Below are 22,420 nucleotides of genomic sequence, written 5' to 3' on the forward strand. Positions count from 1 at the left end.
TTTTTCAGAGCCATATTTATTCACAGATCAGAACAGGAATTGCACTTTTTGTATATCTATAGAAAATCATCCACCGCTAGCTAGAATTTTTTTGATGTGTTTCCTGTGTCAGGTTAGGGGCTAGTAAATAAAATAGAGTGTCAGTGGTTTATTAAAGTGTTTCAGCAGTTTGCTTTCCTTCCTCGTTAAGAATAATTTTTGTTGGGATTTAAATGAAAGGATTGTGCTTTTGTGTGCTCCTGAGATATCCTTTTGCATCTGCATTTGTTTTAACATTGCTAAGAACAGTCCTATCCTTGTTGCATGCAGTGCTTGGAAAGTTGTAGTATTGTCTTGTTAATGTAGTGAAACTCAAAGAAACTGAGTATTGCCAGTTTACCTGTTTTGCGCATTCAAGAAAAGTTTCATGTCCTTTCAGGTGAAGTACAAAGGGACAACCTTTATTGGCTACGTAGGTTTATGGACCGGGCAAAGTCCACATAAGTTTACAGTCTCTGGTAATCGACGTGGTAAGTGCAAAGAGTTTGGCCTTTTGTATTCTAACTTATAACTCATAAACTGTAGTTGTACAAAGTGGCTGCCAAGGGCTGTGATAGCCATTGAAAGCTACTTGGGCTAGCAATGAACTTGTTTTTGGAATCGGTGAAGGATCTGAGGCAATTGGACAGTGCATGGGTTTCGCAAAGGGAAGTATTGCCTCACCAGTTTTATTAGATGTATTTTTGAGGCTGTAAACAAACATGGATAAAGGTAAGTCAGTTGATGCAGGGGGTTATATTAGAAACATCTCCACATGCAAATAATGGCGTATGCAGATGTTGATTGTATTGACATGTAGATGATAAGGCTTCAATTAACAGCCAGATGTTAAATTAAGTTGTGTGCTCAACTGTCCTTATTCTATAAATTGGGTGACCAACTTTGCATGCTAAGGACTAGATACTATAAATGGCACTATTCTATAAGAGCCCCTTTTACAAAGGCATGCTAGCGTTTTTAGCATGCGCTAAAAATAATCATGTGCTAAATGCTAGAGACGCCCATATATTCCTATGGGCGTCTCTAGCATTTAGCACATGCTAAAATGCTAGTGTGCCTTTGTAAAAGACCCACTTAAAGATCTACACCCTTTATAGAATAGTGGCTAAGCTGCATGCAGTTCCCTGTATACTGGTCTTCTGTATGCACTAAAGAGGCTCCAGCTCATTCTGTCAACTGCCGTAAAGCTCCTGCTTGTTTCAACCATGTCACTCTCTTCTCCAATCCGAACACTGGCTCCCTGTGTCTGCTCACATCAAGCTCAAAATTCTTAGTCTGGTCTTTAAAGGTAATTTGCCCTCTGCCCCAGCCTACCTTCACAAAGTTCTCATTCCTTGTTCCCTCGCTCATTCCCTCCACTCCTCCTTAACTTCCTCTCACTTCCCCTATTAAGACCTAGCGGCTTTAACTCTACTCCACCGTAATGACCTTTGACTAAATACTTCAGGGACAAGGGCATCAAATATTGCTGGTAACATTACTCTGAAGGGAAATTACATGTTCTGAAAACTCTGGAGGAAGCCCAACCTCTGTTCCCAGATCTGGATCCCGGGTCCTTTCCATCTGCATCGGACAACAATCTGCATCCAGGTGTCCTGAAACCTTGCGCCGTGCAACCCAAATGTCAACAGGTCACTCAAGGCAAGGGTCACCTGACCTGAGTCAAAATCAGGGGACATTCTTTACCTGCATATTAGATATTCTGGCTAAAAATATAGATAGTGGGTTGTTGTCATGTCCCTCACCTCCGGTCAGACAGGATGCTCCAGCGGCACGGGAACGCCCGCCGTCGTAGCAGGTCCGGCATCCCTTCCAGCAACGCTGTGTTCGCACTGGTGTTGCGGGCATTCCACCGGTCCTGTGAGCACCACTGCCCTTCTAGCACTCCGTCTCGCAGGCTTCCCCGGGCCGTGGCCACACCCCCGGCTCCGCGGGGATTGGTCTCCTCCGTGGGCAGGCTACCTCCTCTCTCCCTCACTGCCATTGGTCCTTTGTCTTGCTCTCCTCACCAGCTGGTACCTGCTGACGTCAGACATCAGCACTATTTCTAGGACGGTCCTCCTATGCTGCATTGCTTCGGCTTCTAATCGGTAATCGTTCCTCTGCTCTGTATGTGTTTGTACTTCTGACTCCTGACCCTGCTAGTTCCTGGACTACTCTCTTGTCTGCTGCCTGACTGTACGACGCTGCCTGGACCCGGTCTACTCTCTTGTCTGCTGCCTGACTGTACGACGCTGACTGGACCCGGTCTACTCTCTTGTCTGCTGCCTGCCTGTACGACGCTGCCTGGACCTGGTCTACTCCCTTGTCTGCTGCCTGCCTGTGACTCATTACCTGCACCTGGTCTACTCTCTCGTCTGTTACCAGCCCGTGGTCCACGGCCAGTACCTGGATATGTTCCCTCTGCTTTCCATCAGCAGGCCCTTCTTGGCACCCTGCCTCTGGTCTCTCCGTGTAAGTCCTGTCGGCTGGCCACACTTGGGGTGAACTTCGGGGTTGCTCGGCCGCCAAGCAGAATCCAGGGCTGAAGTCTTCACAGCCGGGATCACTGCTAGGCACAGGGACTCACAAAGCTGACAGTTGTGGCATTAACGTTACCCTTAAGCTGAGTCTAGATAATTCTGCTCCACAGGTCACATATGCTAGGACAGATCGCACCTGCCTGCACTTGTTTGTTACACATTGGGGCCTACATGATATTTGGAGGGAGGTGCATGGCAATGAGCGAGATTACACTTTCTATTCCTCCTTGCATGACACCTATTCCAGACTAGATCTGTTCATGCAGTAGAAATTCATCACAAAACTTGGTCTGACTATGCTCCTTTCACAGTTCATCTGGTGTTTCGAGTTAGAAGACCCGTCTCTGTACCGTGGCGGCTGAATGACCCAGAGAATTTACAATAGAAAAGCACCTCTTAGATTATCTACATTTTAATGATAACTCTGAACTGTCCCCATTTACTATTTGGGAATGCTTGAAGGTGGTCATGCAGGGACATTTAATCTTCTTGCAGGCCCACATTCATAAAGACAGCTGCCAGTGTGAGCAGCGCCTTTGAGATGAGAGAGCTTCTCTGGAGTGCCTTTGCAAGCAGGGGAGGGGCTCCGATAGGCATCGTGCAACTTTACATAAAGCCAGATTAGTCTTATATGAGTTAGAGCTCCATACTATTAGAGTGACTTAATCGCACTGATCAGGAATAATTTGAGTTTAATAATAAGGCCAACAAGTTATTAGCTCATAAATTGAAGCGACAGACCACCCATAACTACATTCATAAAATCCTGGATGATTTATTTATTTTATTTAGTTATTTATTTGTTGCATTTGTACCCCACATTTTCCCACCTTTTTGCAGGCTCAATGTGGCTTACACAGTTCCGTAAGGCGTTTGATCAGGGTCGCTGGTGTACTTAATGATGTTGATACAGGTGTTATACTCTAGAAGATGCTCCTTCCCAGGCTGTAATTGATTCCTTTTTGGCTTCTGTCTCTCTGCCGATCCTGACTCCCTTGGAGGCTGAACCTCTTTCTGGCCCTATATTGCTAGATGAGGCACTATGGGCCATTAAGCATCTTCCAGTTGGTAAAGCTCCGGGATATGATGGCTTTAGTAATAAGATCTATAAAAAATTTAAAAGTCTGCTGGCTCCGCTGCTCACCAAGGTTTATAACTCTATTGGTGAGGACACAGTTCTACCTCATTCATAGCAGTTGCCTGCGGTAACAATCCTACTTAACCCGATAAAAATCCTCACCTGTGTAGCTCTTATAGACCAATCTCTTTATTGGGTACAGATTATAAAATCGTTACCAAAATTCTTGTACATAGACTACAGAAGCTCTTACCCTCTCTGGTGCATGAAGATCAGTCAGGATTTATTCAGGGCAGACAGACATTTAATAACACCAGGAGGGGTTTACATCTGATTGCTGCTGTGGAGTGGTGCTTGGATCCTGCCATTCTAGTGTCCTTAGATGCAGAGAAGGCCTTTGGTAAGGTATCATGGCCCTTTATGTTGACAGTTTTATGGAATATCGACCTGTCAGGGCCTTTTCTACATTGCATACAGGCACTCTATAAATACCCTTTGGCTATGCTTAAGCTCGGCGGTGCCATCATCGCTTCCTTTGAACTCTTCCGGGGCACTAGGTAGGACTGTGCACTCACTATCCCCCCTGCTTTTTGCTCTATCAATCCTTTGTCATATTTAATTCGCACCTCCCCGATGGTATCAGAGATCTCTGTTGGAGGGTCTGTCCATAAGATTATGCTGCTCGCAGATGTCATATTGTTCACATTGACACACCCCTCTACTCCTCTGCAAACAGTGCTTGAAAGTTTAACCTCGTACGGTCGAGTCTCTGGGTTCAAAATCAATGTACAGAAATCGGAAATTCTTAACCTTACCATGACATCCAAGGACATTCAACCTGTGCATAGTTTCTTCCCCTTTCGCTGGTCCGCTGGATCCCGCAAGTATCTTGGGGGTCCGGCTGACCACCTCTATCCAAACGATCTATGATATAAATCCCCCCCCCCCCTAAATTTAAGGAACTCTTTGCAGATCTGGACTGATGGAATGGCCTTCAGATATCTTGGTTGGGCTACATAGCGGCTCTCAAGATGACAGTTTGCCTAAAATTAATATATCTCTTTATGGCCATTCCACTTTCTATTCCAAAATCCTTTTTTCAGGCCTTGCGGAAAAAGCATTTGCCTATATTTGGAAATGGAAACCCCCAAGAGTGAGTCATCACACTTGGTATCAATTCAAACTACATGGTAGCATGGGGGTACCTAATTTTGAATTGTATCACCAGGCAGCTTTGATACAGATTATAGCTGTATGGCAATGGAATATTTTGAACCCTTGGAACAGACTTACGCAATGCTCTTTAGACTCATTCCCTTTATGGGCCCCTCCCAGGCTCCCCCTGTCACGCTTGAGGAGGCTGGTACCTGGGTTGGCCCATTTAATGAGGGCTCCCTTAGCAATATGGATTAAGGTATGATCTCGATTTTTTGCAAGCAGACATTATTTATTTATTTGTTGCATTTGTATCCCACATTTTCCCACCTATTATCCCATCTATATGCCTCTTCAGTACGCCTGTCAATTCTCCCCTGGGCTAATGGATAGGGTTTATAAACTTTGGGCTGCCTGATCCGTAAGAACCCTGGGACAGATTTGGGAGGGGGGTGCATTGATTTTTTTTTTCTGATCTTCAAGACGAATATGGTTTACCCAACTCTTGATTTCTTTTATTCTCCGAGGACAAGCAGGCTGCTTGTTCTCACTGATGGGTGACGTCCACGGCAGCCCCTCCAATCGGAATCTTTACTAGCAAAAGCCTTTGCTAGTCCTCGCGTGCCGGTGCGCACCACGCATGCGCGGCCGTCTTCCCGCCCGAAACCGGCTCGTGCCGGCCAGTCTTCTTTTGTCCGCGCTCGGTACGGTCGTGTTACGCCGTTCGCGCCCCTTAAGTTGACCTCGCGCGTCTCCTTTTGGTTTTCGCTAACAAAAAAAAAACCAAAAAAAAAGGATTTTGGAAGAGGACCTTTTCGGTCTTTTTCCCTTTCCGCTACTTCCAGTTTTTTTCCCCGGTAAGTTTTCTTTCGTCTTCGGGGTAGGCCTTTTTCAGGCCTCGGGTCTAATTTTTCTCTTCCCCTCTTTTTTGGTGCCTACCGCAATTACGAGTTTCGATTTCGCCGGCGAGATTTTTCCACCCATGTCATCGAAGTCTCCCAGCGGCTTCAAGAAGTGCACCTAGTGCGCCCGGGTAATCTCGCTCACTGACAGGCACGTGTCGTGTCTTCAGTGTCTGGGGGCTGGGCACCGCCCACAGGCCTGTAGTCTGTGCGCCCTTTTACAAAAGCGGACTCAGGTAGCGAGATTAGCCTAGTGGAACGTTTTGTTCTCGGGCTCTTCGTCGGCATCGGCACCGGGAGTATCGAGTGCATCGACGTCGACAGCGTCTAGACCTCCGTCCTCGGCCGCGACTGCATCGAGTGCATCGAGGCATCGACCCTCTGCATAGGGGCTGAGACATCAGACGGCTGCGTCGGCGTCGGTGGTACCGGGACCTCCACTTCTGCTGATGTCGTCGGACGGTGGTGCTTCGACTGGAGTGCAGGTGAGGGCTGTCCATTCCCCTGCTGGTGGCGGTGAGCCTTCGGGTGGGTCTCCCCCTACCCTGAGGGCTCCTGCGGTACAGCCCCCCCGAGACCGACCTTCTTCGGCCTCGGCCCCGAGGAAGCGACGGCTGGATTCTACGTCCTCCTCGTCGGTGCCGGGAAGCTCCGGTGACATGCTTCGTCCCAAGAAGTCGAAGAAGCATCGACACCGGTCCCCTTCCCGTATGGGCACCGAGAGCTCTGGGTCGCCGAGGGAGTCGGCACCCAGTAGGCATCGGCACCGAGAGGACCGCTCACCCTCTGTTCAGGAGGTGTCGATGCGCTCCACTATGGACAGCCCGGAACAGCCTCCACGCCCGGAACAGACTCTGACATCGACACCTGCATCGGCTTCCACGTCTTTCTCCACAGCCGCTCTGCACGAGAGTCTCCGGGCCGTTCTCCAAGAGATTCTGGGAGAGCTGTTGCGTCCTTCCCCTCCGGTACCGGGGGTGCTTGCGCCACCGGTACCGTCGAGTGAGGCGCCGGCTGGCCCCTTGCCCGGGGTGAGGTCTCCGACATTGGTGCCGCGTGCGGTACTGACTGCGGTAGCCTCCCAGGAAGGCTCCCCGACGACGTCGGCGGAGGGAGCTTCGCCGGTGCGGGCGAGGGAGTCTACCTCTCGACGCTCCCACCGTGGCCGTGGTTCCATGGAGTCGAGCCGGGCACGGCTTCAGACACAGGTCCGTGAACTTGTGTCTGATACCGAAGGTGAGGCCTCGTGGGAAAAGGAGGAGGACATCAGATATTTCTCTGACGAGGAGTCTGAGGGCCTTCCTTCTGATCCCACTCCCTCCCCTGAAAGGCAGCTTTCTCCTCCCGAGAGTCTGTCTTTTGCGGCCTTTGTCCGGGAGATGTCTATGGTCATCCCCTTCCCGGTGGTTGTGGAGGACGAGCCCAGGGCTGAAATGTTTGAGCTCCTGGACTATCCTTCTCCACCTAAGGAAGTCCACAGTACCTATGCATCATGTCCTCAAAAAGACATTGCTGGCGAACTGGACCAAGCCACTAAGTAATCCCCACATTCCCAAGAAGATCGAGTCCCAGTACCGGATCCATGGGGACCCAGAGCTGATGCGCACTCAGTTGCCTCACGACTCTGGAGTTGTGGATTTGGCCCTAAAGAAGGCTAAGAGTTCTAGGGAGCATGCTTCGGCGCCCCCGGGCAAGGACTCTAGAACCTTAGACTCCTTTGGGAGGAAGGCCTACCATTCTTCTATGCTCGTGGCCAAAATCCAGTCTTACCAGCTCTACACGAGCATACACATGCGGAACAATGTGCGGCAGTTGGCGGGCTTGGTGGACAAGCCTCCCCCTGAGCAAGCCAAGCCATTTCAGGAGGTGGTCAGGCAGCTGAAGGCGTGCAGAAAATTCCTGGCCAGAGGGGTGTATGACACCTTTGATGTTGCGTCCAGTGCCGCTGCTCAAGGTGTGGTGATGCGCAGACTCTCATGGCTGCGTGCCTCCGACCTGGAGAATAGGATCCAGCAGCGGATTGCGGACTCACCTTGCCATGCGGATAACATTTTTGGAGAGAAAGTCGAGCAGGTGGTAGAGCAGCTCCACCAGCGGGATACCGCTTTCGACAAGTTCTCCCGCCGACAGCCTTCAGCTTCTACCTCTACAGGTAGACGAATTTTGGGGGGAAGGAAGACGGTTCCCTACTCTTCTGGTAAGTGTAGGTACAATCCTCCTTCTCAACAGCCTGCGGCCCAGGCTAAGCCCCAGCGCGCACGCTCTCGTCAGCAGCGTGCGCCTCAGCAAGGCCCCTCGGCTCCCCAGCAAAAGCAAGGGACGAGCTTTTGACTGGCTCCAGCAGAGCATAGCCGACATCCAAGTGTCAGTGCCTGGCGACCTGCCAGTCGGAGGGAGGTTGAAAGCTTTTCACCAAAGGTGGCCTCTCATAATCTCCGATCAGTGGGTTCTTCAAATAGTCCGGCAAGGATACACCCTCAATTTGGCCTCCAAACCTCCAAATTGTCCACCGGGAGCTCAGTCTTACAGCTTCCAACACAAGCAGGTACTTGCAGAGGAACTCTCCGCCCTTCTCAGCGCCAATGCGGTCGAGCCCGTGCCATCCGGGCAGGAAGGGCTGGGATTCTATTCCAGGTACTTCCTTGTGGAAAAGAAAACAGGGGGGATGCGTCCCATCCTAGACCTAAGGGCCCTGAACAAATATCTGGTCAAAGAAAAGTTCAGGATGCTTTCCCTGGGCACCCTTCTCCCCATGATTCAGGAAAACGATTGGCTATGCTCTCTGGACTTGAAGGACGCCTACATGCACATCCCGATACTGCCAGCTCACAGACAGTATCTGCGATTTCAGCTGGGCACACGTCACTTCCAGTACTGTGTGCTACCCTTTGGGCTCGCCTCTGCGCCCAGAGTGTTCACGAAGTGCTTGGCTGTAGTAGTAGCGGCACTTCGCAGGCTGGGGGTGCACGTGTTCCCATATCTCGACGATTGGCTGGTGAAGAACACATCCGAGGCAGGAGCTCTGCAGTCCATGCAGATGACTATTCGCCTCCTGGAGCTACTGGGCTTTGTGATAAATTATCCAAAGTCCCATCTTCTCCCAGTGCAGAGACTCGAATTCATAGGAGCTCTGCTGGATTCTCGGGCGGCTCGTGCCTATCTCCCAGAGGCGAGAGCCAACAACTTGTTGTCCCTCGTCTCGCGGGTGCGAGCGTCCCAGCAGGTCACAGCTCGGCAGATGTTGAGATTGCTGGGCCACATGGCCTCCACAGTTCATGTGACTCCCATGGCCCGCCTTCACATGAGATCTGCTCAATGAACCCTAGCTTCCCAGTGGTTTCAGGCTGCTGGGGATCTAGAAGACGTGATCCACCTGTCCACGAGTTTTCTCAAATCCCTGTATTTGTGGACGAGTTGTTCCAATTTGACTCTGGGATGTCCTTTCCAAATTCCTCAGCCACAAAAAGTGCTGACTACGGATGCGTCTCTCCTGGGGTGGGGAGCTCATGTCGATGGGCTTCACACCCAAGGAAGCTGGTCCCTCCAGGAACGCGATCTGCAGATCAATCTCCTGGAGTTACGAGCGGTCTGGAACGCTCTGAAGGCTTTCAGAGATCGGCTGTCCCACCAAATTATCCAAATTCAGACAGACAACCAGGTTGCCATGTATTACATCAACAAGCAGGGGGGCACCGGATCTCGCCCCCATATCAGGAAGCCGTCAGCATGTGGCTTTGGGCTCGCCGTCACGGCATGGTGCTCCAAGCCACATATCTGGCAGGCGTAAACAACAGTCTGGCCGACAGGTTGAGCAGGATTATGCAACCTCACGAGTGGTCGCTCAATTCCAGGGTAGTGCGACAGATCTTTCAGGTGTGGGGCACCCCCTTGGTAGATCTCTTCGCATCTCGAGCCAACCACAAAGTCCCTCAGTTCTGTTCCAGGCTTCAGGCCCACGGCAGACTGGCATCGGATGCCTTCCTCCTGGACTGGGGGGAGGGTCTGCTGTATGCTTATCCTCCCATACCTCTGGTGGGGAAGACTTTGTTGAAACTCAAGCAAGACCGAGGCACCATGATTCTGATTGCTCCTTTTTGGCCGCATCAGATCTGGTTCCCTCTTCTTCTGGAGTTGTCCTCCGAAGAACTGTGGAGATTGGAGTGTTTTCCGACCCTCATCACACAGGACGAAGGGGCGCTTCTGCATCCCAACCTCCGGTCTCTGGCTCTCACGGCCTGGATGTTGAGAGCGTAGACTTTGCCTCTTTGGGTCTGTCGGAGGGTGTCTCCCGTGTCTTGCTTGCTTCCAGGAAAGATTCCACTAAGAGGAGTTACTTCTTTCTATGGAGGAGGTTTGCCGTCTGGTGTGACAGCAAGGCCCTAGATCCTCGCTCTTGTCCTACACAGACCCTGCTTGAATACCTTCTGCACTTGTCTGAGTCTGGTCTCAAGACCAACTCTGTAAGGGTTCACCTTAGTGCAATCAGTGCATACCATTACCATGTGGAAGGTAAGCCGATCTCAGGACAGCCTTTAGTTGTTCGCTTCATGAGAGGTTTGCTTTTGTCAAAGCCCCCCGTCAAGCCTCCTACAGTGTCATGGGATCTCAATGTCGTTCTCACCCAGCTGATGAAACCTCCTTTTGAGCCACTGAACTCCTGCCATCTGAAGTACTTGACCTGGAAGGTCATTTTCTTGGTGGCAGTTACTTCAGCTCGTAGAGTCAGTGAGCTTCAGGCCCTGGTAGCCCAGGCCCCTTACACCAAATTTCATCACAACAGAGTAGTCCTCCGCACTCACCCTAAGTTCTTGCCAAAGGTTGTGTCGGAGTTCCATCTGAACCAGTCAATTGTCTTGCCAACATTCTTTCCCCGTCCTCATTCCTGCCCTGCTGAACCTCAGCTGCACACATTGGACTGCAAGAGAGCATTGGCCTTCTATCTGGAGCGGACACAGCCCAACAGACAGTCCGCCCAATTGTTTCTTTTGATCCCAACAGGAGGGGAGTGGCTGTGGGGAAACGCACCATATCCAATTGGCTAGCAGATTGCATTTCCTTCACTTACGCCCAGGCTGGGCTGGCTCTTGAGGGTCATGTCACGGCTCATAATGTTAGAGCCATGGCAGCGTCAGTAGCCCACTTGAAGTCAGCCACTATTGAAGAGATTTGCAAAGCTGCGACGTGGTCATCTGTCCACACATTCACATCTCATTACTGCCTGCAGCAGGATACCCGATGCGACAGTCGGTTCGGGCAGTCAGTGCTTCAGAATCTGTTCGGGGTTTAGAATCCAACTCCACCCCCCTAGGCCCATGTTTATTCTGTTCCTGGCTGCACTCTCAGTTAGTTGGATAAATTGTTAGGTCAATCTCAGTTATGTCCTCGCCGTTGCGAGGCCTAATTGACCATGGTTGTTGTTTTGAGTGAGCCTGGGGGCTAGGGATACCCCATCAGTGAGAACAAGCAGCCTGCTTGTCCTCGGAGAAAGCGAATGCTACATACCTGTAGAAGGTATTCTTCGAGGACAGCAGGCTGATTGTTCTCACAAACCCGCCCGCCTCCCCTTTTGGAGTTGTGTCTTCCCTTCTCTTTGTCTTGCTACATATGAGACTGGCTGGCACGAGCCGGTTTCGGGCGGGAAGACGTCCGCGCATGCGCGTGCGCACTGGCGCGCGAGGACTAGCAAAGGCTTTTGCTAGTAAAGATTCCGATTGGAGGGGCTGCCGTGGACGTCACCCATCAGTGAGAACAATCAGCCTGCTGTCCTCGGAGAATACCTTCTACAGGTATGTAGCATTCGCTTTATAGGCAGCTTAGAGATTTCATGCTACACAGGGCCAGGGATGATCTCACCTTGGTGGAATCGTCCATAGAATTAGTGCTGAACTCGGGCACCAGAAGGGGAGGGGGTCTTTAGGCTCTATAAAGCTCTGTTGAAAGATGATACTCCAGTTCAGAAATATATTGCTAAATGGGAAACATTCTTGTCTAGTAACTGATCCTAAACAATGAGAGAAAGTTTTATAATATCTTTTTAAGGTCTCCATAGCTATTCCTCTGACTGATTGAAAATGGTTTTAAAATTTTCTACCAATGGTATTATACTCCAGTGATACTTTTTCAGATTTATAAAACTGGCTCGCCACTTTGTTGGTGGAACTGTGGTGGGCAGGATTCCGTTTTCCATATTTGGTGGTCCTGCCCAGTGGTGCAAGCCTTTTGAACAGCGTTGCTCCAGGAATGGAATACTTTCCTTCCAGTTCCTTACCCACTTCGTGCTGACTATTGCCTCTTGCATCACAGGGTTACGGGTACTCCAAGGGAAGTCCATGCTCTGGTGATGCTTGTTTTCATGGCAGCCAAGACCACTCTGGAAACAAGCTGCTGTTCCAACACTTGAGACTATTTTCAAAAAAGTGGATTATTACTGCCTGAAGTCCCAACTCACGGCTTGTAAATATAATTATATATAACAGGGATGAATCTATTATACCTAGAAGTACAAATCTCGTAACTATTTACCACAAAAACGTACTTCCTTTACAATATTTCATTCAAGGTATTGTAAATGATCATATACTATACATCAAAATCACCTTATGCAGGCTCCGGAACTCACCCATCCAAACCTTTTCGCTTCTCCACTCATTCATCTACATACCCCTTTGAGTGTACACACTAACACACTTTCAATACTGATTATACCACAGGATAATATGGAATTTCATATATTTAACTTAACATAGTAACATAGTAGATGACGGCAGAAAAAGACCAGCACGGTCCGTCCAGTCTGCCCAACAAGATAAACTCATATGTGCTACTTTTTGTGTATACCCTACCTTGATTTGTACCTGTCCTCTTCAGGGCACAGGCCGTATATGTCTGCCCAGCACTATCCCCGCCTCCCAACCACCAGTCCCGCCTCTGTAGACCATATGTTCCTTTAGTTTGTCCATAGAAGTATGTTTAATAGCCCAGAAGGGTAAACAACATCCACAAAGGAAACTCCGTGTGCTCCTTCTTACACCACAGTGTGCTTGCTCAATTGAAGTGGATCAGCGCGGTATGTCAAGGGCTTCCTGGAATCTGCATACTACAGCCAGCCTTTAAGCACCCTCTGACTTCCGGAACCTGCATAAGGTGATTTTGATGTATAGTATATGATCATTTACAATAAAGTGAATGAAATATTGTAAAGGAAGTACGTTTTTGTGGTAAATTGTAAATATAATTGCCTTCCTACTTATCATACGGTTTATAACATTTATCTGACTTGGAGAGCAACTACCCCTTCTTCTTAGTTACACTCCCATATATGCTTTTCTCTTTTTGCTACCCCCTCTCTTTAATGGACTTTATATAAGTAACTCATGACTCTGACTCACCATGGTTGTTATATTATGTTTGGGGAATAGGAAATTTTGTTCTGTTGTACATTTCTATTAGCTTATGTAGGATATGCTCTGATTGGAATGTTGATGTTTTTTTTGCATTGTACTATCTTACCTTTGAATAAATAAAGCATTAAAAAAAAGGCACAGCCTGGTAGTGGACTTTGGGGTCCCCTCCAAAATTTCTAACACCAGCTCTGGCAGGATACACATTTCAAATCTGACATATTCTAATCACAAAACAGGAAATACATTTATTTTTCTACCTTTTGTTGTCTGGTCATTTTGCTTTTCAAATCATGTTGGTCCCAGGCTCTGGTTTCTGTTTCCCTCTGTCTTCTCTTAACTCACTCGCCAGGGTGTCCTGCCCATTTGACATTTCTTCTTTCTCCGTGCTCACTATCCATCTTCCATCTCTGTGTACGTATGTTTCCCCATGTTAAGCATTTCCGTTCTCTGTGTCCCTATATTTCCCTGTCCATCATTTCCTCTATGTCCATCTCCCTGCAATCATCATCACCACTCTGTTCCTATCCCCTCCCTGTGTCCAGCATCACTCCTCTTTGTCCCTATGCTCCTGTCATGTCCCCTACCTCAACGCAAGCGGCATCCTCGGGCTGCGCAGGGTCCCGTTGACACGCACACTTGACTTGCACAGCCCTGAGCCATGTGTGTGTGGTTCTTCTCTGACTGCAGGCTCCTTGATTGCTTGGCTTCCACCCACCTGGGTCTGCTCTTCCTCTGCCTGGCTTCCCTTGCTTCTCTCCTATTGGTCTTCTGGTTCCTCCTTCCCCTGCTCTTGTTCTATGGCTGTGCCCCTTCTCCCTGCTGATGTCAGACGCCAGCACTTTATCAGCTGAGCTCTCCCTAGACTCCTTGCTTCGGCTTCTACTTTGGTAGGTGTTACTTGCTCAGTAGTGTGCTTCTCCTCTACTTTGTTCTTTGTTATTGACTCTGCCCGTACCTGGATTACTCTTGTGTCTGCTGCCTGCCTACTGACTCTGCCTGCTGCCTGTCTGGCCGTCACATTCATCACCCCACTTCCTGCTCCATCTCGTAAGCCCTGCAGGCTACCTGCACCTAGGGGCTCAACCTCTGGGGAATGGCGGTCAGCGCAGGTGAAACCCGGGGTTGTCCGGCTGCCAAGCAGAACCTGGTCCGGGTACCGGGCTCGGCAGCGCTCTACTTGATACAAGAACTCACGGGTCTGACAGCTCCCTTCTTTGTTCCTATTCTCCCCTATATCTAGCATCTTCCCTCTGTGTCTATATACCCCCTTGCATGTCTGGCATTGCTCCTCTGTGTCCGTATACCCCCTCATATGTCTGGCATTGCACCTCTGTGTCCATATACCTTGCATGTCTGGTATTGCCCCTCTGTCCATATACTCCCTCGCCAGTCTGGCATTTCCTTTCTGTCTGTATACCCTCTTGCATGTCTGGCATTGCCCTTCTATGTCTGTGTACCTCCTCACATTGCCCCTCTGTGTCCATATACCCCCTCGCGTGTATGGCATTGTCCCTTTATTTCCGTATACCCCCTCGCGTGTCTGACATTGCCCCTCTATTTCCATATACGCCCTCGCGTGTCTGGGTCTTCCTTCTGCTGGACAGTCCACCTTCTGATGCAACCTCCTGCCCTTTTTGGGCCTGCCTTCCTTGGGCATCAAAGCTCCTTGAATGCTGTGGTGATAGTAGATAGCAGAGAGTTTGTAAAGGTTAATAGAGGACAAAGAGGTGGAAGAAGAAGATGAAGAGGAGATGGGGATAAAAGTGCAGAGATGGAAGAAGGTAGAGATGGACTACAGCAGTCATAATCTTGTCCAGTCTTGATGACCACAAGTGTTTTGGGTTTTCAGAATATTTCTATTGAATATATGTGAAATTGGCCTGTTGCTTTGTCCCTCTTCTCCTCCTGTGCATAGGCAACACATATTGGGGGGGGGGGGGGGTTGAATTAGGGAACATTCTGTGACATGGAAACACAGGGCTTGTGCTCCAGCTGTACTGGCCAATGCTCTAAATCTCTTATTCCTCAAAGAAGAACCATTTGCTTCCTTTTCCAGCCCATCCCTTCCCAGGCGGTGTGCAGGATAAAGGAGATGAGGAGGGATGAGGCTGGATCAGAGCAGAGGAAAACTGTGGAACTCCCTAATCCAGCAGCTCCTGCCATTTTCCAGAAGCTGATGGAAGGGGAATAAATGTTCTGTTAATAAATATCTGCAAGTAACAGCAGATAAATTAAGCGAAGGATACAAAGAATGAGGTAGATTAACTGTGTTGGAGAGAAGAATCTAATCAATTGTACTGGCATGCAGCTGAGAAGAGTATTGTGCTGCTTGTGTGATTCACTCAGGATTTGGTTTATTCTGGCTAACTTTGTGTGCCCTTCTTCAGCAGGCCAAGACAGCTGGTGGAAGAGCGCAATTGCCAGTCTGCTACGTGGCCATCTTGTCAGCTGGCTCATTAGGGATGTGAGTGTATTTATTTATAATACCATCTAGAGGCTTGGACACCTAATAAATCCATGCAAAAATATCTTGTTAATCCTGTATGAATAAAAAATATTTCACCCCAAATATCAAACCAATCACATGCTGTTGAAAAAAGATTAGGGTCAATATTATAGAGTAGGGGTGAGCAACCACAGTTGTTGAGGGCTTACAACCCAGTCGGGTTTTCAAGATTTCCACAATGAATATTCATGAGATCGATTTCCGTACAGTGAAAGCAGTACAAGCAAATCAATCTCATGCATATTCATTGTGGAAATCTTGAAAACCCGACTGGGTTGTGGTCCTTGAGGACCGTGATCGCCCACCCCTCTTATAGAGCACTAGTAAAAAAAGGCCCGTTTCTGACACAAATGAAACGGGCGCTAGCAAGGTTTTCCTCGGAGTTTGTATGTTTGGGAGAGTGTATGTGAGAGTGACTGTTTGAGAGTCAGAGTGAAAGTGTGAGTGTGTGAGAGAGAGAGAGTGAGTCTGGGTGTGAGTGTGTTTGTGAGAGAGTGTGTGTGTGAGAATGAGAGTGTGTGCAAGTGTGTATGTGAGACACAGTGTGAGAGAGAGTGTGTGTGTGTGGGCGAGAGAGAGAGTGTGTGTGAGACACAGATTCTCTGTGAGAGTGAGTGTATGAGACCAAGCGAGTGTGTGAGTGACTGTGTGGCACATAGAGAGTGAATGTGATACAGTGTGAGACAGAGTGTGTGAGAGTGAGAGTCAGAAAGACATTGTATATGAGAGAGAGAGTGTGAGCCCTGCCCTCCCAATCCATGCCCATCTGTCCCCTGCCCCCTCCATTAATCCTTTTCCAGCAGTTCCCCTCTCTCCCTGAGCCCTGCCCTCCCAATCCATGCCCATCCATGCTCCTCTGTCACCTGTCCCCTCCATTCATCCCTATCCAGCAATTCCACTCTCTCCCTGAGGCCTGCCCTGCAATCCATATCCATCCATGCCCATCTGTCCCCTCCATTCATCCCTATCCAGCAATTCCCCTCTCTCCATGAGCCCTGCCCTCCCAATCCATGCCCATCCATGCTCCTCTGTCCCCTGCCCCCTCCATTCATCCCTTTCCAGCAATTCCCCTCTCTCCCTGAGCCCTGCCCTCCCAATCCATGCCCATCCATGTTCCTCTGTCACCTGCCCCCTCCATTTATCCCTATCCAGCAATTCCCCTCTCTCCCTGAGCCCTGCCCTGCAATCCATATCCATCCATGCCCATCTGTCCCCTCCATTCATCCTTATCCAGCAATTCCCCTCTCTCCATGAGCCCTGCCCTCCCAATCCATGCCCATCCATGCTCCTCTGTCCCCTGTCCCCTCCATTCATCCCTTTCCAGCAATTCCCCTCTCTCCCTGAGCCCTGCCCTCCCAATCCATGCCCATCCATGTTCCTCTGTCACCTGCCCCCTCCATTCATCCCTATCCAGCAATTCCCCTCTCTCCCTGAGCCCTGCCCTGCAATCCATATCCATCCATGCCCATCTGTCCCCTCCATTCATCCTTATCCAGCAATTCCCCTCTCCCTGAGTCCTGCCCTTCCAATCCATGCCCATCCATGCTCCTCTGTCACCTGGCCCCTCCATTCATCCCTATCCAGCAATTCCCCTCTCTCCTTGAGGCCTGCCCTGCAATCCATATCCATCCATGCCCATCTGTCCCCTACATTCATCCCTATCCAGCAATTCCCCTCTCTCCCTGAGCCCTGCCCTCCCAATCCATGCCCATCCATGCTCCTCTGTCACCTGTCCCCTCCATTCATCCCTATCCAGCAATTCCACTCTCTCCCTGAGGCCTGCCCTGCAATCCATATCCATCCATGCCCATCTGTCCCCTCCATTCATCCCTATCCAGCAATTCCCCTCTCTCCATGAGCCCTGCCCTCCCAATCCATGCCCATCCATGCTCCTCTGTCCCCTGCCCCCTCCATTCATCCCTTTCCAGCAATTCCCCTCTCTCCCTGAGCCCTGCCCTCCCAATCCATGCCCATCCATGTTCCTCTGTCACCTGCCCCCTCCATTTATCCCTATCCAGCAATTCCCCTCTCTCCCTGAGCCCTGCCCTGCAATCCATATCCATCCATGCCCATCTGTCCCCTCCATTCATCCTTATCCAGCAATTCCCCTCTCTCCATGAGCCCTGCCCTCCCAATCCATGCCCATCCATGCTCCTCTGTCCCCTGTCCCCTCCATTCATCCCTTTCCAGCAATTCCCCTCTCTCCCTGAGCCCTGCCCTCCCAATCCATGCCCATCCATGTTCCTCTGTCACCTGCCCCCTCCATTCATCCCTATCCAGCAATTCCCCTCTCTCCCTGAGCCCTGCCCTGCAATCCATATCCATCCATGCCCATCTGTCCCCTCCATTCATCCTTATCCAGCAATTCCCCTCTCCCTGAGTCCTGCCCTTCCAATCCATGCCCATCCATGCTCCTCTGTCACCTGGCCCCTCCATTCATCCCTATCCAGCAATTCCCCTCTCTCCTTGAGGCCTGCCCTGCAATCCATATCCATCCATGCCCATCTGTCCCCTACATTCATCCCTATCCAGCAATTCCCCACTCTCCCTGAGCCCTGCCCTCCCAATCCATGCCCATCCATGCTCCTCTGTCCCCTGCCCCCTCCATTCATCCCTATCCAGCAATTCCCCTCTCTCCCTGAGGCCTGCCCTGCAATCCATATCCATCCATTCCCATCTGTCCCCTCCATTCATCCCTATCCAGCAATTCCCCTCTCCCTGAGTCCTGCCCTTCCAATCCATGCCCATCCATGCTCCTCTGTCACCTGGCCCCTCCATTCATCCCTATCCAGCAATTCCACTCTCTCCCTGAGGCCTGCCCTGCAATCCATATCCATCCATGCCCATCTGTCCCCTCCATTCATCCCTATCCAGCAATTCCCCTCTCTCCATGAGCCCTGCCCTCCCAATCCATGCCCATCCATGCTCCTCTGTCCCCTGCCCCCTCCATTCATCCCTTTCCAGCAATTCCCCTCTCTCCCTGAGCCCTGCCCTCCCAATCCATGCCCATCCATGTTCCTCTGTCACCTGCCCCCTCCATTTATCCCTATCCAGCAATTCCCCTCTCTCCCTGAGCCCTGCCCTGCAATCCATATCCATCCATGCCCATCTGTCCCCTCCATTCATCCTTATCCAGCAATTCCCCTCTCTCCATGAGCCCTGCCCTCCCAATCCATGCCCATCCATGCTCCTCTGTCCCCTGTCCCCTCCATTCATCCCTTTCCAGCAATTCCCCTCTCTCCCTGAGCCCTGCCCTCCCAATCCATGCCCATCCATGTTCCTCTGTCACCTGCCCCCTCCATTCATCCCTATCCAGCAATTCCCCTCTCTCCCTGAGCCCTGCCCTGCAATCCATATCCATCCATGCCCATCTGTCCCCTCCATTCATCCTTATCCAGCAATTCCCCTCTCCCTGAGTCCTGCCCTTCCAATCCATGCCCATCCATGCTCCTCTGTCACCTGGCCCCTCCATTCATCCCTATCCAGCAATTCCCCTCTCTCCTTGAGGCCTGCCCTGCAATCCATATCCATCCATGCCCATCTGTCCCCTCCATTCATCCCTATCCAGCAATTCCCCTCTCTCCCTGAGCCCTGCCCTCCTAATCCATGCCCATCCATGCTCCTCTGTCCCCTGCCCCCTCCATTCATCCCTATCCAGCAATTCCCCTCTCTCCCTGAGGCCTGCCCTGCAATCCATATCCATCCATTCCCATCTGTCCCCTCCATTCATCCCTATCCAGCAATTCCCCTCTCCCTGAGTCCTGCCCTTCCAATCCATGCCCATCCATGCTCCTCTGTCACCTGGCCCCTCCATTCATCCCTATCCAGCAATTCCCCTCTCTCCCTGAGGCCTGCCCTGCAATCCATATCCATCTATGCCCATCTGTCCCCTCCATTCATCCCTATCCAGCAATTCCCCTCTCTCCCTGAGTCCTGCCATCCCAATCCATGCCCATCCATGCTCCTCTGTCCCCTGCCCCCTCCATTCATCCCTTTCCAGCAATTCCCCTCTCTCCCTGAGCCCTGCCCTCCCAATCCATGCCCATCCATGCTCCTCTGTCCCCTGCCGCCTCCATTCATCCTTTTCCAGCAAGTCCCCTCTCTCCCTTCCATGACCCCCCCCTCGCATCCATGCTCCTCTCTCTCCCATGTCCCAGCCTGGGCTGCCCTCTTTCCCCCCCCCCCCCTTCGCATCCATGCCCCCCCCCCTTCACATCAATGCTGTCGTTTCTCCCCTGCCCTCCCGCTCCCATTGTTCTTCTTTACTGGCCACCCTCTTCTCTCCCCCCAACATCCCTTTTTGTTTTTTTTCTTCTTTTTAAATTTACCTCCGTGGCGGTTCCGGCAGCGAAGCGTCACGGAAGGAGGCGGCGCTCCCGATGTCTAGCTTTCCCTTCGCTGTTCCGCCTTCTTTTGACGTCATCCTTGACGTCAGAAGAAGGCGGAACACAGCGAAGGGAAGGCTAGACATCGGGAGCGCCGCCTCCTTCCCTGACGCTTCGCTGCCGGATTTGTTGTTTTTTTTTTCCCGCCCTCGACGTCATGACGTTTGACGCGAGGGCGGGGCAGAGACGGCTGGCTGGCTTGAAGGCTTCACACCACGAATCCACGAACCCTTCAGCCTGGGAGTGACGTCAGATGGCTTCATGGCTTCAGAACGTTGTCCTCAGAACGTTGAGAGTGCGTTTTATTATATTAGATAGATAGTTCAATTGGAACCTTCAGAGTACAGGGATTCCTTTCCCACTAGATTGAATAGGGATGCAGAAAGTAAAGAATTTTATTGTTATTCAGTCCAATATTCAGTCTGGGTAGTCAGCGAGTTTTTAAAAAAATGCTAGCCACAGTGTTTTAAGAAACATATACATTCAGTGCCACTATACAGTAAAGCCCAATTTTAGAAAGGGCGTGAAGATGGGAATTGAAACATTCAGGTCAGGACGTGAACAGTTACCCCTGTATTTCAAAAAAGCTCTGCCACATGTGGGCGCCTCTTATATAGTACATGTAAGGACATGCCAGACTGCATGTCCATATCTGCCTTCATCCCTCAGAAACAGTGACTTCAAAAAGCCGCACTGGAGAAAAATATGCTATTTCACCACACATGTACATAGGAGCAGCTCTTTAGAATTGATCCTCCCTATCTGCACATACACCGTGGTTTCCCTTGACATCAGCACAATCCTCTCATCTCTCCCCAACCTCAGCACAACAATCCAATATCCCTTCCCTGACATCAGCACTACATCTCCATGATGCGCCCCTGAAAAGATCCCCCTATTACAGACCGCCTCAAATTTCATGACACCCCCCTTTGCAGGTCCCCACTATCTGTACTGACCACCCTCCCCCGCTCCTATGGGATCCCTGGTAGTCTAGTGGGAGCAGAAGTAATTCTTAGTTCTGCTCATGCCAGTCCCAAGTACAAAATAACGCCTGCAATCGTTAGAGGTAAGTCTTGAGCTACTACTGCTAGGGATCAGTTTGCTATATAAAGTCAAAATCAGCTCCCCCACCCAGTCCTGCAATCAGCACAACCCTCATTCGTCTCAGTATCAGCATAACCACCCCATGACATGCATCTCAGAAGGATGCCCCCATTACAGAACCCAACCCAGTCCCTCTCCCTGGCTCTTACTAGACTACCAGGGACTCCAGTAGGAGTAAAAGCAATCCCTAGTTGCTTCTGCTTATATTGGTCCCTGGCTTAAAATGGTGATCCTCTAGCAGTAATTTTATGGTACTACCACTAGAGATCAGGACACCACAGTCCGTGGCATTCAATATATGCACTTCCATTACGTAGTTTCCCATTATTCCAGAACCTGTGGGATAGAAGTGTCCATCAACCAGCAGGTGGAGATAGAGAACTGAAAACTGAGCTGAGACATATCTCTCTTGGCATCCAGTCCAGCTCCTCAGTATTTTTTATCTCCAGCAGGTGGATAGACATACCTTCCAGCCTCTGAGTCTGAGTGATTTGCTCCTGGTCTAGTTGGTCAACTGGTCCCCATATGAGCTTTGCAGGTGGCTTAAGTCTGCACAGTAATATCTAGAGGTCTTCAGAACCATCTCTGTGGTGCTCCATGAAGTTACTTCTTCCATCTCGTCACCTTTTCCCATTTTTTGTGGAGTTCTCCTTTTCCAGCACAACAACAAAATAAAATAAAGGAGGATGAAGGTTTACTGGAGAGCATGGGACAGAGTATCCATCCTGATTCTTTCTCATCTGAAGCTTCCCTCAGATGAGAAAGAATCAGGATGGATACTCTGTCCCAAGCTCTCCAGTAAACCTTCATTCTCCTTTTTTTAATTTAATTTTTTTTATTTTTATTTTGTGGAAACTGTGAGCTTGGGGGAAGGGCCAACAGTGGTAAGTCTGACTAAAGTTTGACTCGGAACCGCTTGGAGGGCTGCAAGTTCTACTTGGCGCAGGGGAGGGATCCTGACTCACCACATGGGACTGTATTGTGCTGCATTTGTGCCAGTCAGGGTGAATAGTAACTCCTGCAAAGGCAGTTAAGTGGTTTTCCTGCTGTGGAACCCACCGGCCAGTGCTGGGGTATTGCAGTCACAGCACATCTTTGGATTTGTCACAGCATCTGAGTATGGCAGGAACTTCAGGCTATCCAGCAGAGCCCTGCGCAGTTTGATGCAGAAGAGCGCTGGAATGGGTGCCATTTTGTCAGAGACAACTGGCAGTGAGGAATAGTCTCTGTTTCATCAAGCGCAGAGCACAGCTGTCATTTTACAACCTAAGGACCCGACAGAGCATTCAGCTGCATCAGGATCTTTGTTTTCTCCGGAGTTTA

General features: G+C 50.2%; 1 protein-coding gene across 1 annotated transcript in view; it reads left to right on the forward strand.

Annotated features, from left to right (window-relative positions):
* NAAA (N-acylethanolamine acid amidase) overlaps positions 1 to 22,420 on the forward strand; it is a 158,860-nt gene that overhangs the window by 85,072 nt on the left and 51,368 nt on the right. Inside the window, exons 4-5 of the mRNA XM_030190650.1 lie at positions 419 to 509; positions 15,487 to 15,563. Of these exons, the coding sequence (XP_030046510.1) occupies positions 419 to 509; positions 15,487 to 15,563 (168 nt within the window). The remainder of the gene's footprint in view (positions 1 to 418; positions 510 to 15,486; positions 15,564 to 22,420) is intronic.

Source organism: Microcaecilia unicolor, chromosome 2, assembly GCF_901765095.1.
Source record: "Microcaecilia unicolor chromosome 2, aMicUni1.1, whole genome shotgun sequence".
NCBI lineage: Eukaryota > Metazoa > Chordata > Amphibia > Gymnophiona > Siphonopidae > Microcaecilia > Microcaecilia unicolor.